Source organism: Rana temporaria, chromosome 2, assembly GCF_905171775.1.
Source record: "Rana temporaria chromosome 2, aRanTem1.1, whole genome shotgun sequence".
Classification (NCBI taxonomy): Eukaryota; Metazoa; Chordata; class Amphibia; order Anura; family Ranidae; genus Rana; species Rana temporaria.
The window spans coordinates 32380506-32395990 of NC_053490.1; the positions used below are offsets into that span (position 1 = coordinate 32380506).

Consider the following 15485-nt stretch of genomic DNA (forward strand, 5'->3'; position numbering starts at 1 on the left):
AATAGATTACATTTTTGCAAGAAAGGTGGCAGTTACTGGTTTAAAGAAAAAATGCATATTGGATTAAAATAACAAAAGCCCTCCAGCCAAAACTAGTTTAACCACTTCGTAAATGGGGCCAATTTTGAAACTCCTCTCCTACGTGTAAAAATCTACTTTTTTTGCAAGAAAATTACTTGGATCCCCCAAACACACGCACACATAATTATATACACACACAGTATCTCACAAGAGTGAGTACACCCCCTTTTTTATTATACCTTTTCATGTGACAACATTGAAGAAATTACACTTTGCTATAATGTAGAGTAGCAAGTGTACAGTAGAGATGTGCACAACAAAAAAAAATTGTTTTTTGTTTGGCCTCGTTCCGTAGATTCGCAATTTCGTAAGCCGCAATTTTTCCTATTCAGACCCATTCGTATTTTTGTAACAGTTTTATTTTCGTTTATACTGAATGAATCGTAATTCTGTCCAATTTATTTTCGCTGATTCGAAATTCGTAATTTTGTTAGATAATAATTTTAGTTTAATGGTTTCGTAATTTTTTACTTTCGTAAATACATTGTGGAGCAGTCATTTGCAATCTCGTATTTTAGTTTCATTTACAACACGCGGCTAATCCATATTAAAGCGGATGTGCCACGGGAAAATAATATTAAAAGCCAGCAGCTACAAATACTGCAGCTGCTGACTTTTAATATTAGGACACTTACCTGTCCTGGAGTCCAGCGCCGATCGCAGCAGAGGACGAGCGATCGCTCGTCTCTCTGCTGCTCCCCCCGCCATCCACGCTGAGGGAACCAGGAAGTGAAGCGCTGCGGCTTCACTGCCCGGTTCCCTTACGGCGCATGCGTGAGTCGCGCCCGCCGATTGGCTCCCGCTGTGTGCTGGGAGCCGAGTGTTCCCAGCACACAACGGGGGGGGGGGGGGGGATATGTGACGGAATGCCCGTGAATGCCGGGCCGGAAGTGGGTGCAAATACCTGTCTTTAGACAGGTATCTGCACCCCCCTCCCCCCTGAAAGGTGTCAAATGTGACACCGGAGGGGGGGAGGGTTCCGATCAGCGGGTGGAGAACCACTTTAAGATAGACTTTCTCTTAACCACTTAAGACCCGGACCTTAAGGCTAAAAGAACCCGGACAGTTTTTGCGATTCGGCACTGCGTCGCTTTAACTGACAATTGCGCGGTCGTGCGATGTGGCTCCCAAACAAAATTGTTGTCCTTTTTTTCCCACAAATAGAGCTTTCTTTTGGTGGTATTTGATCACCTCTGCGGTTTTTATTTTTTGCACTATAAACAAAAATAGAGCGACAATTTTGAAAAAAAATGCAATATTTTTTACCTTTTTTTGTTTTTGGGATTAACTTTATTGCTGTCACAAGGGGTGAACAACATCCCTTGTGACAGAATGGGCTGTGACAGGTCCTCTTTATGGAGAGATCTGGAGCCTATTTGACCCCAAATCTCTCTTCTGGCCTCCAATGCAGCCAATCAGACACAGATCGGTCTGATTGGGTGCTTTCCTGGCCACTAACGGCCAAGGTAAACAGAGAGGCGGAACCAGAAGTGGCGATATACTAGTTCACTTACTGTTTCTGGGGTCAGTTCCTCTCTGTTCCATACAGCCGATCGCATCGCTCCCAGGCTCCACGATCAAATGGTAGAGCCCGGGAGAGGCGGTGGCATAATGGCCTATTAGCATAGATCTCAATGCTGTTACATATTCCTTTGTCAAGTGGGCAAAAAGGTGTAGTTTATAATTTGATTGCCGTCTCTCTCGATTTTAGATTTCAATACGTTTTTTTTTTCTATTAAAATTCAGTAGGTCTGTAGTTAACGATTAATGTAGAAATACAATCTCTCAATTATAAAGATTAATCCAAATCGTTTCTCTTTCTTGCTCTCAATTTTGACGATTGTGAAACCAACCTATATGCACTCATTTATTTTACTGACCCGACAATCCACACAGATATATGGCGCCAGATAAAAACTAGGAGAGAGGTGGGGGGAAAAAAATAATAAAAATAGGATACAGAATTGCTTAACTGTAAGGACTGAGGTTTGACAAGAAGAGAAAGGTAAATATTTAAAGAGTATATGCCAGATAGAAATCTTTATTATCTACATATGTTAAATCAAGTCATTTTACAGCCCACCGACTCCCAAGAATGTCGCAATTCCCGTCTATACGCGGTCTTTAATTTTTCTTCAGGGAGAAGTGTAAAGAAAATACATTGTAGCAGAGGAAATTTAAGGTCAACAAAGCTGAACTGTATTGGAAAAGTTATGTCAAAGAAAAGCTACAAAAATGATAATGGCCAACAATTGAAGCATATCCTTAAATTGAGAGGTGCCAGGTAAGGTGGTGAGGATAGGACCCTATAGAAGGTTAAAAATGTACCGTATTTGCCGGCGTATAAGACGACCCCCTATTTTTGCAGGAAAAATGTTGGTTTTGGGATATACTCGCCGTATAAGACGAGGGGTAGCCAGAACAACCGCTGACAGGAACAGGAACAACCGCTGACAAACAGGCATTTTTCAAATCTCACTGTGCCATCCCATTCCATCACTGTGCCATCCCATGCCATCACTGTGCCATCCCATGCCCCCACTGTGCCATCCCATGCCCCCACTGTGCCACCACATGCCCCCACTGTGCCACCACATGCCCCCACTGTGCCACCACATGCCCCCACTGTGCCACCACATGCCCCCACTGTGCCACCACATGCCCCCACTGTGCCACCACATGCCCCCACTGTGCCACCACATGCCCCCACTGTGCCACCACATGCCCCCACTGTGCCACCACATGCCCCCACTGTGCCACCACATGCCCCCACTGTGCCACCACATGCCCCCACTTATTTTTTGCTGCGGACATCCATGTTTCAGGCTGCGGGCATCCATGATTCAAAAGCCGCGCCTATCACGGACGTCCTCTCGTCCAAGGATGAGAAGGCATCCGTGATAGGCGGAACACTGAACAGAGGGCCCTGCTGGGAAAATGAGGAAGAGGCGCGGCTTTTAAATCATGGATGCCCGCAGCCTGAAACATGGATGTCCGCAGCCTGACGGAGACAGATCCGGCGTATGAGAAGACCCCCGACTTTGGATGCATTTTTTTGCATCCAAAAGGTCGTCTTATACGCTGGCAAATACGGTATATGATTTATCATAGTTATAATTCCAACATTAATGTAGTACTGATATATTCGTTGAACTACACAAAATACATAGAATCACTCTCATACAGTGAGTGAAAAGTATTTGATCCCCTGCTGATTTTGTAAGTTTGCCCACTGACAAAGAAATGATCAGTCTATAATTGTAATGGTAGGCTTATTTTAACAGTGAGAGACAGAACAACAACAAACATATCCAGAAAAGCGCATTTCATAAAAGTTATAAATTCATTTGCATTTTAATGAGTGAAATAAGTATTTGATACCCTATCAATTACAACGATTTCTGGATCGCAGGGGTCTATACAGATAACGAGCAGAGATTAGGAGCACTCCCTTAAAGGAAGTGCTCCTAATCTCAGCTTGTTCCCTGTATAAAAGACGCCTGTCCACAGACGCAAACAATTAATCAGATTCCAATCTCTCCACCATGGCCAAGACCAAAGAGCTGTCCAGGGACGTCAGGGACAAGATTGTAGACCTACACAAGGCTGGAATGAGCTACAAGACCATCGCCAAGCAGCTTGGTGAGACGGTGACAACATTTGGTGAGATTATTCGCAAATGGAAGAAACACAAAATAACTGTCACTCTCCCTCACTCTGGGGCTCCATGGAAGATCTCACCTCGTGGAGTTACACTGATCATGAGAACGGTGAGGAATCAGCCCAGAACTACACGGGAGAATCTTGTCAATGATCTCAAGGCAGCTGGGACCATAGTCACCAAGAAAACAATTGGTAACACACTACGCCATGGAGGACTGAAATCCCGCAGCACACATGTTGCCCCTGCTCAAGAAAGCACATGTACAGCCCGTCTGAAGTTTGCTAATGAACATCTGAATGATTCAGAGGAAGACTGGGTGAAAGTGTTGTGGTCAGAGGAGACCTAAGCAAGCTCTTTGGCATCAACTCAACGTATTTAGAGGAGGAGGAATGCTGCCTATAACCCCCAAGAAAACCCATCCCCACCGTCAGGCATGGAGATGGAAACAACATGCTTTGGGGGTGTTTTTCTGCTTGGTGACAGGACAACTTCAACGCATCAAGGGACAATGGGCGGGGCCACGTACCTTCAAATCTTGGGCGAGAACTTCCTTCCCTCTGCCAGGGCATTGAAAATGGGTTGTGGATGAGTGTTCCAGCACGACAATGACCCAAAACACACGGCCAAGGCAACAAAGGAGTGGCTCAAAAAGAAGCACATTAAGGTCCAGGAGTGGCCTAGTCCGTCTCCAGATCTTAATCTTGTAGAAAATATGTGGAGGGAGCTGAAGGTTCAAGTTACTAAATGTCAGCCTCGAAACCTTAATGACTTGGAGAGGATCTGCAAAGAGGAGTGGGACAAAATCCCTCCTGAGATGTGTGCAAACCTGGTGGCCAATTACAAGAAACATCTGACCTCTGATTGCCAACAAGGGTTTTGCCACCAAGTACCAAGTCATATTTTGCGAAGAGGTCAAATACTTATTTCACTCATTAAAATGCAAATCAATGTATAACTTTTTTTTTTAAATGCTTGTTTCTGGATATTTTTGTTATTCTGTCCCTCACTGTTAAAATTAATCTAACCATTAAAATTATAGACTGATCATTTCTTTGTCAGTGGGCAAATGTACAAAATCAGCAGGGGATCAAATACTTTTTTTCCCACACTGTAAGTCCCTTAGCCGAACAGAGCTCACAGTGTAAAACTCCTTCCACACACGTCCACCCCACAGGTCAGTTGTGGTGAAAAATCTATTTACTAATTGAATTTTTTTTATTCGGAGCTTTAAAAGAACATCAGATCAGTAAGGGGGAGGGCTGAAATCATGACTAAATAATTATACATTACTTAAAAAAATAAGTTTGCCTTTAACCACTTCTCTACTTTGGTTGTTTTTCAGATTTGGTGTTTACAAGACTAAAACATTTTTTTTTGCTAAAAAATTACTTAAAACCCCCAAACATTATATATATTTTTTTCTAACACCCTAGAAAATAAAATGGCGATCATTACAATACTTTTTGTCACACCATATTTGCGCAGCGGTCTTACAAGCGCACTTTTTTTGGGAAAAAATTCACTTTTTTTAATTAAAAAATAAGACCGCAATAAATTTGGGCCAATTTTTTTATATATTGTGAAAGATAATGTTACGCCGAGTAAAATGTTACCCAACATGTCACGCTTAAAAATTGCGCCCGCTCGTGGCATGGCGTCAAACTTTTACCCTTAAAAATCTCGATAGGCGACGTTTAAAAAATTCTATAGGTTGCATTTTTTGAGCTACAGAGGAGGTCTAGGGCTAGAATTATTGCTCTCGCTCTAACGATTGCGGCGATACCTCACTTGTGTGGTTTTGAACACCGTTTTCATATGCGGACGCTACTCATGTATGCGTTCGCTTCTGCGCGCGAGCTCGTCGGGACGGGGCGCTTTAAAACATTTTTTTTTTTTTCTTATTTGATTATTTTTTACACTGGAAAAAAAAATAAAAAATTGATCACTTTTATTCCTATTACAAGGAATGTAACCATCCCTTGTAATAGAAAAAAGCATGACAGGTCCTCTTAAATATGAGATCTGGGGTCAAAAAGACCTCAGATCTAATATTTAGACTTGAATGAAAAAAAAAAATGTAAATTTTGTCATTTGAAAAAAATAACAAAAAATAGTTCTCTTTAAGACGCTGGGCGGGACTGACGTTTTGAAGTCACTTCCGCCCAGCAATGCTATGGGGACGGGTGGGGGCCATCTTGCCCTCACTCGTATCCCCACAGAGCAGGCTGAAGCACCCGATCGCCTCCGCCGCTACCGACGGCTCCGGTAAGCGCCGGAGGGCGCGGGAGAGGGGGGGGCCCCCTCCTGCCACCAACGGTGATCTTGCGGCGAATCCGCCGTGGAGACCACTGTTAACTTTTACAGGACCGCTCACACCAAAGATGGATACCTCGGTTGTGGCAGCAGCTGCTGCCGTTACCGAGATATCCATCTTTAAAGTGCCGCCGTATATAGTCGTAAGGCGGTCGGGAAGTGGTTAACATGTTTCATCCATATTCAGGAAATAACATGCAACGAACGAAGGAAGGAACCGGCCCCCACGCTTTCCCTGATCTGACAGCTAGCGGGGATCTTCTCTTCCGGGCCAACGGTCTCAATTTTTAAAAAACCTGGTAGAGTCGGCTGCATTGCTTCTTCACAGTCTTCTGTGAATGGAAAACTACAAGGTCCAGCAGCCTTTGGGGCTGCGGACTTGTAGTTCTCAATAAACGCCACGGCGCTGCGAGCGATGTGTTAGTTCATTGAGTCTTCCTGTCAGAATGAATCGGCTTTGTCGTACGAGGAAGCAGATACAATGACAGATCTGCAGGAGACCTGCATGGCATCAGTGATCTGCCGATTGCTGGTGTAATGCTTTACAGGTCCCTAAAACAAAAAGCAAAAAATGAACACATTTTCTACCTGCAAAAAAATGTGCATTTATTATTTTTTGTTAAAAGGTGAACTTATCCTTTAAGCATGTAACCAACAGCATTCAAACCACCCCCTCACTTAATAACTATGACTATTTTCTAAATCTGAATTTTTTATATATTTTTAATGTGGGGTACACATTATGAAAAAATGGGGTAAACAATCGTCCGATTTTCCTTGTAGTTTCACAGAAAATTGGAACTGGGTGAAAGAAAATTCAAAGTCCAGACCTAAATCCAATTGAGAATCTGTGGCAAGACTTGAAAATTGCTGTTCACAGACGCTCTCCATCAATTCTGACAGAGCTTTTGCAAAGAAGAATGGGAAAAATGTCCCTCTAGATGTGCAAAGAGACATCCCCAAAAAGACTTGCAGTGAAAGGAGGTTCTACAAAGTATTGACCTGGGGGGGTGGGGGCTGAATACAAATGCATCCCACACTTTTCACATATTTTTTGTAAAACATTTTGAAAACCATTTATCTTCCCCTTCACAATTATGTGCTACTTTGAGTTGACCCATCACATAAAATCCCCAATTAATTTTTTACGTATCGTATTTATCGGGGTATAGCGTGCGCCGGCGTATAACGCGCACCCCAAGTTTAGAAGGGAAGTTTAAGGGAAAAAAAACTTACATTTTGCATGTCTTGCTCGGCGTCCATCAACGGCCTTGTCCGGCATCCGTCTGCGGCCTTGCGCGGGGTCCGTCCAGCATTGTCGGTGTCCGTCTGCTGTCTTGCCCGGCGTCCATCAGCGGCCTTGTCCGGCGTCCGTCTGTGGCCTTGTGCGGGATCCGTCCAGCCTTGTCGGTGTTCGTCTGCCGTCTTGCCTGGCGTCCATCGGCGGCCTTGTCCGGCGTCCGTTTGAGTTTGGCGCCTCGGTCGAGCTGTGCAGAGCCGGATTTCCGGTCTGCTCAGCTTCTCTCGGCTCCTCTCGGTGTGGCTGCGGGCGTGGCAGAGCCGAGTGCCCAGTACACTCGGCTCGGTCTTTGTCGGCGGCGCTCTGAGACAGCCGACAAAGACAGGATCAGCGTATAACGCGCACCCACGATTTTCCCCTGATTTTAAGGGGAAAAAAGTGCGCGTTATACGCCGATAAATACGGTATTTGGTTGTAACATGACAAACTGTAAAATTTCAAGGGGTACGAATACTTTTTCAGTGCACTGTAATTTTATCCATGTGTATTACAGTTTTGAAGACCTTGTCGTAAATGTACATGGGGGGTCACCATATCAGCTCCTTACATATGCAGACTCTGGTAGGCTTGCATTGAAGTAAGAAGATCTGGTAGCAGACAGAATCCGATTGTAATTTGGTAATAACAACCTTGTCATTTGTTTGAAGTGCGAGATCGACCAACAACTTCTCTTTAATCCCAAAACCAGCATCTGATTTGGGGCAGGGAATGGTGCTAGCGGTCTATGTACAGTTATTGGCACTATGTGAAAGGATGAAATAAATACATAAAGTACTTCGGGTTTTTATTTTTTTGAATGGCTGCACGACTTAATCTCCCTGATGCAGCTCTGGTAAGCTGAGGTCAGAGCTTCATTTTTATAACCTTGGAAGCTCCAACACAACATTCCTCGCACCGGGGTTCGAAGAAAGGTTACTCCAAGCGTCTGGTGAGCCTGCAGTACAGGTGTAGGGATCCCATTACGCTCCAATGAGCAGGAACCCGACACAGTCAACCACCTGAGACTAACTATTTTTTTTTTCCCCCCTTCACCTCTCATTGTCAAAGTATCAGGTTGTGCTGAGAAACAGAGAGAGTCCAATATAAATACGGTTTGTCAAAATCTTCAGGGTGATGGTATGGGGAGCTGGAGGCACCTCCGTTTAAAAGCCGACAATTCTGGGAATAAATGACCTCACTAGATGATTAAACCACAGAACCTAGAAGGTCATTATACGAGTCCAGACGCGCAGGATGAGGTGACGTGGTAAAGGTTACTGACTAGATTTTACAAGAATGGAAAGATAGCTCACTATGGGGACCAGACCCGATGGCAAAAAAAATAAAACCGACGACTCGCGCAACTTGAAGTGCACAGGCAGGGTGCTTTTTGGCTCAATAACAAAAAAGGAAACGGCAGCCATTCGGGGCAAATCACTAACGTAAAGTCAGAGAAAAGTATTACTAGTGCCAAATTTTATGCTATGACTAAGCACTGATTGTTTGTGCGAAACGTGTCAGCTTTTTTACCCCACTGCTTGCTGTGCTTTGTAGTGCTTTTTATCCTTTTTACACCAATAAAGGCTACCTTTTTAGGTTCATTTTGGTGTGCGGCTGTCCATGAATACTTTTCATTGATTTTTAGGGTTGTCCCTATACCGATACTAGTATCGGTACAGATTCCGAGTATTTGCGGGAGTACTTGTACTCCCGCAAATGCCCCCGATGCCTCATCCGATACTCCCCCCCCCCCCCAACCCGCCGCCTGGTTAATACGGGCGGGGAACATTACAGCTTTCATTTGAATAGCTGTAGTGTTTCCCGCCGCGCATAGACACTCCCCCTTGCTCGGGTGAACTGTCCAATCCCGAGCAAGGGGGAGTGTCTATACGCAGCGCGTCGCGAAACACTACAGCTATTCAAATGAAAGCTGTAATGTTCCCCGCCCGTATTAACCAAGCGGCGGCGCGGCAGCATGTAGGTAAGGGGGACATGGCTGCATCTGAGGGACGGACATGGCTGCATCTGTGGGGACGGACATGGCTGCATCTGTGGGGACGGACATGGCTGCATCTGTGGGGACGGACATGGCTGCATCTGTGGGGACGGACATGGCTGCATCGGTGGGGACGGACATGGCTGCATCTGTGGGGACGGACATGGCTGCATCTGTGGGGACGGACATGGCTGCATCTGTGGGGACGGACATGGCTGCATCTGTGGGGACGGACATGGCTGCATCTGTGGGGACGGACATGGCTGCATCTGTGGGGACGGACATGGCTGCATCTGGGGACGGACATGGCTGCATTTGGGGACACACATGGCTGCATTTGGAGACACATTTAAAAAAAAAGTATCGGTATTCGGTATCGGCGAGTACTTGAAAAAAAGTATCGGTACTCGTACTCAGTCCTAAAAAAGTGGTATCGGGACAACCCTATTGATTTTTTGCCTTGTGCATTGCCAGCACCCATGGTCTTTTGAGGAGGACATTGATTGCTTATTGCATTTGCCTGGAGCGGCGGTCTTTTTTTCGCCAAATTTATGCAGCAATCATCTCAGTAGAATAAAAAAAATTAAAAAAAAAGCAGTTTTGATTTACCGTAAAATTAATTTCTTGGGAGTTTATTAAAGTGGATGTAAACCCAAATTTTTTTTTTTTTGGTGTCACAATGTAGAGAATAAGATTTCCTATCATGTGCCCAGTCTTGCCACACAAAGTTAATCCAGCTCTGAGCAATCCTCTTTCATTGTTCAGTGAAAATTAACAGACTTCCAGATAAAAACCTGTCCAAATAAAAAGTCCTTTCCGTCCCCCTGCTTCGAGTGACATACATTACCTCTCACAATGAACTGTGGATCACCCCCCATATTATGATAAACATCCAGGAATGTGCATGTGTCCAAGCTAGTGCACAAGATATGTAAAAACCCTGTCACTCAAAGCAAGGGGAGGGAAAGGACTTGAGGGAATAGAAGTAATTCTGAGACAGTTGGGGTTATGCTGCCTACAGGTGATTGGATGCTGGTAAACAAAGCTGAAGACATCCAGGTATAACCCCTCCCATTCCCAGCATGCTCCAGTTTTGTGGAAAAACATTACAGTGGAACCTCAGATTACAAGCATAATCTGTTGCAGGAGAATGCTTGTAATCAAAAGCACTCGCATACCTAAGCGAGTTTCCCCATAGAAGTCAATGGAAATGATGATATTTGTTCCACATTTACTTCTATGGCACGCAATACGGCATGTGGCCAGAGGTGGGGGAGCGCCAGAGAGACTCTGAAATACTTGGAGACCACTCGGCTGCACTCGGAAACTACCGTATATACTCAAATCTAAGCCAGACCAAATATAAGCCGAGGCACCTAAATTTACCACAAAAAAATGGGAAAACGTATTGACTCAAGTGTAAGCCTAGGGTGTCCATCTGCATGCCTCACTGTGCCCATGACAGGACTGACATTTAACATGGGAGTCTTTGGAAGGGGTGCCCAGCTTTGAAAAATCGGTGCTCCTCAGCCGTAGGTCCCCCAGACAACAAACTTTGCACACTTGTAGAAGAAGAGTGGGGCTACATGTGTGCCAAGTTCCGGATCCAAGGGACCTACGACCGGCCGGTACCGCGTCCCCAAAGTCACCACAGAAATCACCATTTAACATTGGAGTCTATGGAAGGGGTGCCCGGCTTTGGGAAAAAAAAACAAAAAAAACGGTCCTCCCTGGCCCTAGGTCCCCCGGACAACAAACTACATGTGTGCCAAGTTTGCCGTGTCCCCAAAGTCCGGGAGATCAGGCGCAAAAAGGTACTCGAGTATAAGCCGAGGGGGGGAGCATTTTCAGCACAAAAAAAATTAGCTGAAAAACTAGGCTTAAAGTGGTAGTATACTCTGTACTACCACTTTTACCTACAGGTAAGCCTATAATAAGGCTTACCTGTATGTATAAAGAATATCTCCTGAACGGTTTAGGAGAGATTCCCCTCGCAATGCATCGGCAGCCGCCGGACCTTGCCGGAAAGAAATTCTCCCGCGCGCATGCGCGGGAGTGACAACGCCGCTCCAGCCACTCACAGCGCTGGAGCGGTGATACCCGGAAGACATGCCGAGGCAAGATGACATCTCCCTCGGCGTGGACTAGGTAAGTTCCCTACGCCTCGTTCCAAGGTAAGTACGTCATAATGAGCTAGCATGCGGTGCATACTAGCTCATTATGTCTTTTGCCTTTCAGGTAGGTTTAAAAAAAAAAAAAAAAAACACACAAGAACAGGGTTTACTACCACTTTAAACTCGAGTATATATGGTAAGTATTTCCGAGGGGCTCTGGCACCCCCACACCTCTGGCCAAATGCGGTTCTGCAGGCTTGAATCCTGCTCATTATGCAAGACAACACTCGCAAACCGAGTCAGGATTAAAAAAAAAAAAAAAAATTGCTTGTATTGCGAAACGCTCGTTAACCGAGTTACTCGCAATCCGAGGTTCCACTGTACACACCTCCAGGGCGGCCGCGGTCCCGATTGCAGAAGGGTCCTGTGCGTCTGCTGGTCCTTTTCTGGTGCAAATTCAGGCAAAAATATTGACCCGGTTCGCACCTGAAATAGTGAACAGGAATGCATCAGACCCCCTGCTGGGACATGCGACTGAAGCTAGTGTGAACCCAGCCTTAGCCCTGGTTCACACTGGGCTGCGGGAGTGAAGCCGTGCGAGTTCAGCTGAACTCGCACGATTTCAATCCCGCCGGCAGTCCCGATTTCGGCCGCGATTTAAGAGACATCTGTAAATCGCGGCCCGAAATCGCAAAGGAACTACTTTTTGAAATCGGTGCAGCGCCGCAGATGCGGTGTTGCACCGATTAGGACTGTGTCGTTGCCGACAATTGCCGGCAAATGCCGCCGATTTGAGATGCGATTTCACATGTGAAATCGCATCTCAAATCGAAGGAAATCGTACCCAGTGTGAACCTGGGCTCAGTGAAGTAGTAGAATGGACAGTACAGGCCGCACACACACACCAATATGGCCAACAATCAAGCAATTTAGAAAGAGCAAATGTGGAGATTGTAGCTAAACTTTTCTCCCGATAGCAGATGAAAAATGGTGGCTTAGAAAGGATATTCCCCTTAGAGAGTGTAAAATACCTGAGCTATGTTTTTGTTGAGAAGGTATACTCCGTAGTCAAACTGCAGCTTTTCACCTCCTTTGGGATACAAAGGAAACCTGTAAAACCAAAAACAGAAGCAAGTGGTGAAAAAGTTATAAATCTGCGATAAGGAAAATATATTTTAGGCAAATGTTTCAAATAGTTAAGGGGGGACGAGTACACCGGCAGATCACTCTCAAAAATACGCTTAATGGCTAAAAGTTTATAGAAACCCAACGATCACATACATTGTACTGCCAAAAGTATTGGGACACCCTTCCAACTCATTGGATTCAGGCGTTCCAATCACCTCCATGGCCACAGGTATATACAATCAAGCACCTAGACATGAAGACGGCTTCTACAAACATTTGTGAAAGAATGGGTCGCTCTCAGGAGCTCAGCGAAATCGAGCGTGGTACCGTGATTGGTTGCCATCTGTGCAATAAAGTCCATCCATGAAATTTGCTCGATATTAAATATTCCACCGTTGACTGTTAGTGGTATTATAACAAAAGTGGAAGCAACTGGAAACAGCTACTCAGCCACGAAGTGGTAGGCCACGTAAAACGATAGAGCGGGGTCAGCGCATTCTTAAAGTGGAGTTCCACCCATAAATATAACATTACATCAGTAGTTTTAAAAAAATGTCATTAGTCCTATAAGAATTTTTTTTTTTTTTAGATGCCTTCAAAGTGTTGTTGCTAGGCAGAATAGTTAATCTTCCCACTTCCTGCACCTAGGTGCTTAAGCTTCCTAACCTACACCGCACAGACTCCTGGGAATGTAGTGGGTGTAACTTTCCAGGAGTCTGTGCACTCCCCAGTCTCAAAGAATCATGTGACTTGGACAGCACAGGTGCTGAAACCTAATCTGACACTGCTTGTGCAGCACTGAGCATGTGCGAGATTTGCAAGGCTGAAATCCAGGAAGTCATACAGTCTGGCTTCATGATGCCCACACTTAAGATGGCCCCAGTCAATTTATATTTTATAAAGTCTCTAAATGCTGTAACAACCTAACAAAATGGACCTTAGTGTATTACAGGGGTATTTATATTTAAAAAGTGAAATTGTGGCCGGAACTCCGCTTTAACAAAGTGGAAGCAACTGGGAACAGCCACGTAAAACGATAGATCAGGGTCAGCGCATGCTGAAGCTCACAGTGCGCAGAAGTCGCCAACTGTCTGCAGAGCCAATAGCTACAGACCTCCAAACTTCATGTGGCCTTCAGATTAGCACAACAGTGCATAGAGAGCTTCATGGAATGGGTTTCCATGGCCGAGCAGCTGCATCCAAGCCTTACATCACCAAGTGCAATGCAAAGCGTCGGATGCAGTGGTGTAAAGCACGCCGCCACTGGACTCTAGAGCAGTGAGACGTGTTCTCTGGAGTGACAACACATCACGCTTCTCTGTCTGGTAATCCGATGAATGTGTCTGGGTTTGGCGGTTGCCAGGAGAACGGTACTCGCCAGTTTGGTGGAGGGGGTAAGTGTGGTGGAGGGGGGTAAGTGTGGTGGAGGGGGGTAAGTGTGGTGGAGGGGGGTAAGTGTGGTGGAGGGTGGGGGAAGGAAGTGTGGTGGAGGGGGGGGGGGGAAGGAAGTGTGGTGGAAGGGGGGGGGGGAAGGAAGTGTGGTGGAGGGGGGGGGGGGGGGGAAGGAAGTGTGGTGGAGGAGGGGGGGGGGGGGAAGTGTGGTGGAGGGGGGGGGTAGTGTGGTGGGGGGGCGGGGGGGGGGAAGTGTGGTGGAGGGGGGGGGGGGGGAAGTGTGGTGGAGGGGGGGGGGGGGGGAAGTGTGGTGGAGGGGGAGTGTGGGGGGGGGGGGAAGTGTGGTGGAGGGGGGGGGGGGGAAGTGTGGTGGAGGGGGGGGGGGGGGGGAAGTGTGGTGGAGGGGGGGGGGGGGTGGGGGGGGGGGGGGGGGAAGTGTGGTGGAGGTGGGGGGGGGGGGGAGTATGGTGGAGGGGGGGGGGGGAAGGTGGTGGGGGGGGGGGGAGTGTGGTGGAGGGGGGGGGGGGGGGGGGGGGGGGGGGGGAGGTGGGGGGGGGGGGGGGGAAGTGGTGGGGGGGGGGGGGGGGGTGGGGAGGGGGGGGGGGGAGGTGGTGGGGGGGGGGGTGTGTGGAGGGGGGGGGGGGGTGGGGGGGGGGGGGGGGTGGTGGGGGGGGGGGGTGTGGGGGGGGGGGGGTGTGGTGGGGGGGGGAAGTGTGGTGGAGGGGGGGGAAAATCAGTGCTTGACCTCACAAATGGGCTTCTGGAAGAATGGTCAAACACTCCCATAGACACACTCCTAAACCTTGTGGACAGCCTTCCCAGAAGAGTTGAAGCTGTTATAGGTGCAAAGGGTGGGGCAACTCAATACTGAACCCTACGGACTAAGACAGGGATGCCATTACAGTTCATGTGTGTGTAAAGGCAGGTGTCCCAATACTTTTGACAATTTAGTGTATATAGCTTATCAGACATCTGATTTCCAAACCATGGGCATTAATATGGAGTTGCCCCCGTTTGAAGCGATAACGAGCTGGATTCCTTTGGGAAGGCTTTCCACATGTTAGAGCGCATCTGTCAGAATTTGTGCCCCTTCAACCAAAAGAGCATTTGTGAGATCAGATACTGATGTAAAGCGAGAAAACCTGGCTCACAATTGGTATTCCAATTCATTCCAAAGATGTTCAATAGGATGGTCGCCGCCGGGCACACGCGATCGCTCGTTACAGAGCGGGGACCGGGAGCTGTTTATGTAAACACACAGCTCCCGGTCCTGTCAGGGAGAGAAATGCTGATCTTCTGTTCATACAATGTATGAACAGCGATCTGACATTTCCCCATGTCAGTCCACCCCCCCTACAGTTAGAACACACCCAGGAAACATACTTAACTCCTTCCCCGCCAGTGGCATTTTTATAGTAATCAATGCATTTTTTATAGCATTGATAGCTATAAAAATGTCAATAGCCCCAAAAATTTGTCGAAAGTGTCCGCCATAATGTCGCAGTACCAATAAAAAAA

The 15485-nt window shown here is 46.7% G+C and overlaps 1 protein-coding gene across 2 annotated transcripts in view; it reads right to left on the reverse strand.

Annotated features, from left to right (window-relative positions):
* The window catches only part of UVRAG (UV radiation resistance associated), a 162029-nt gene that overhangs the window by 11253 nt on the left and 135291 nt on the right, over nucleotides 1–15485 (reverse strand). Inside the window, exons 13-14 of one of the 2 annotated variants that reach the window (XM_040340027.1) lie at nucleotides 12479–12557; nucleotides 674–687 (exon numbers count right to left, since the gene is read on the reverse strand). In XM_040340027.1, coding sequence (XP_040195961.1) covers nucleotides 674–687; nucleotides 12479–12557 — 93 coding nt within the window. The remainder of the gene's footprint in view (nucleotides 1–673; nucleotides 688–12478; nucleotides 12558–15485) is intronic. The other variant, XM_040340026.1, reaches the window with a different exon arrangement.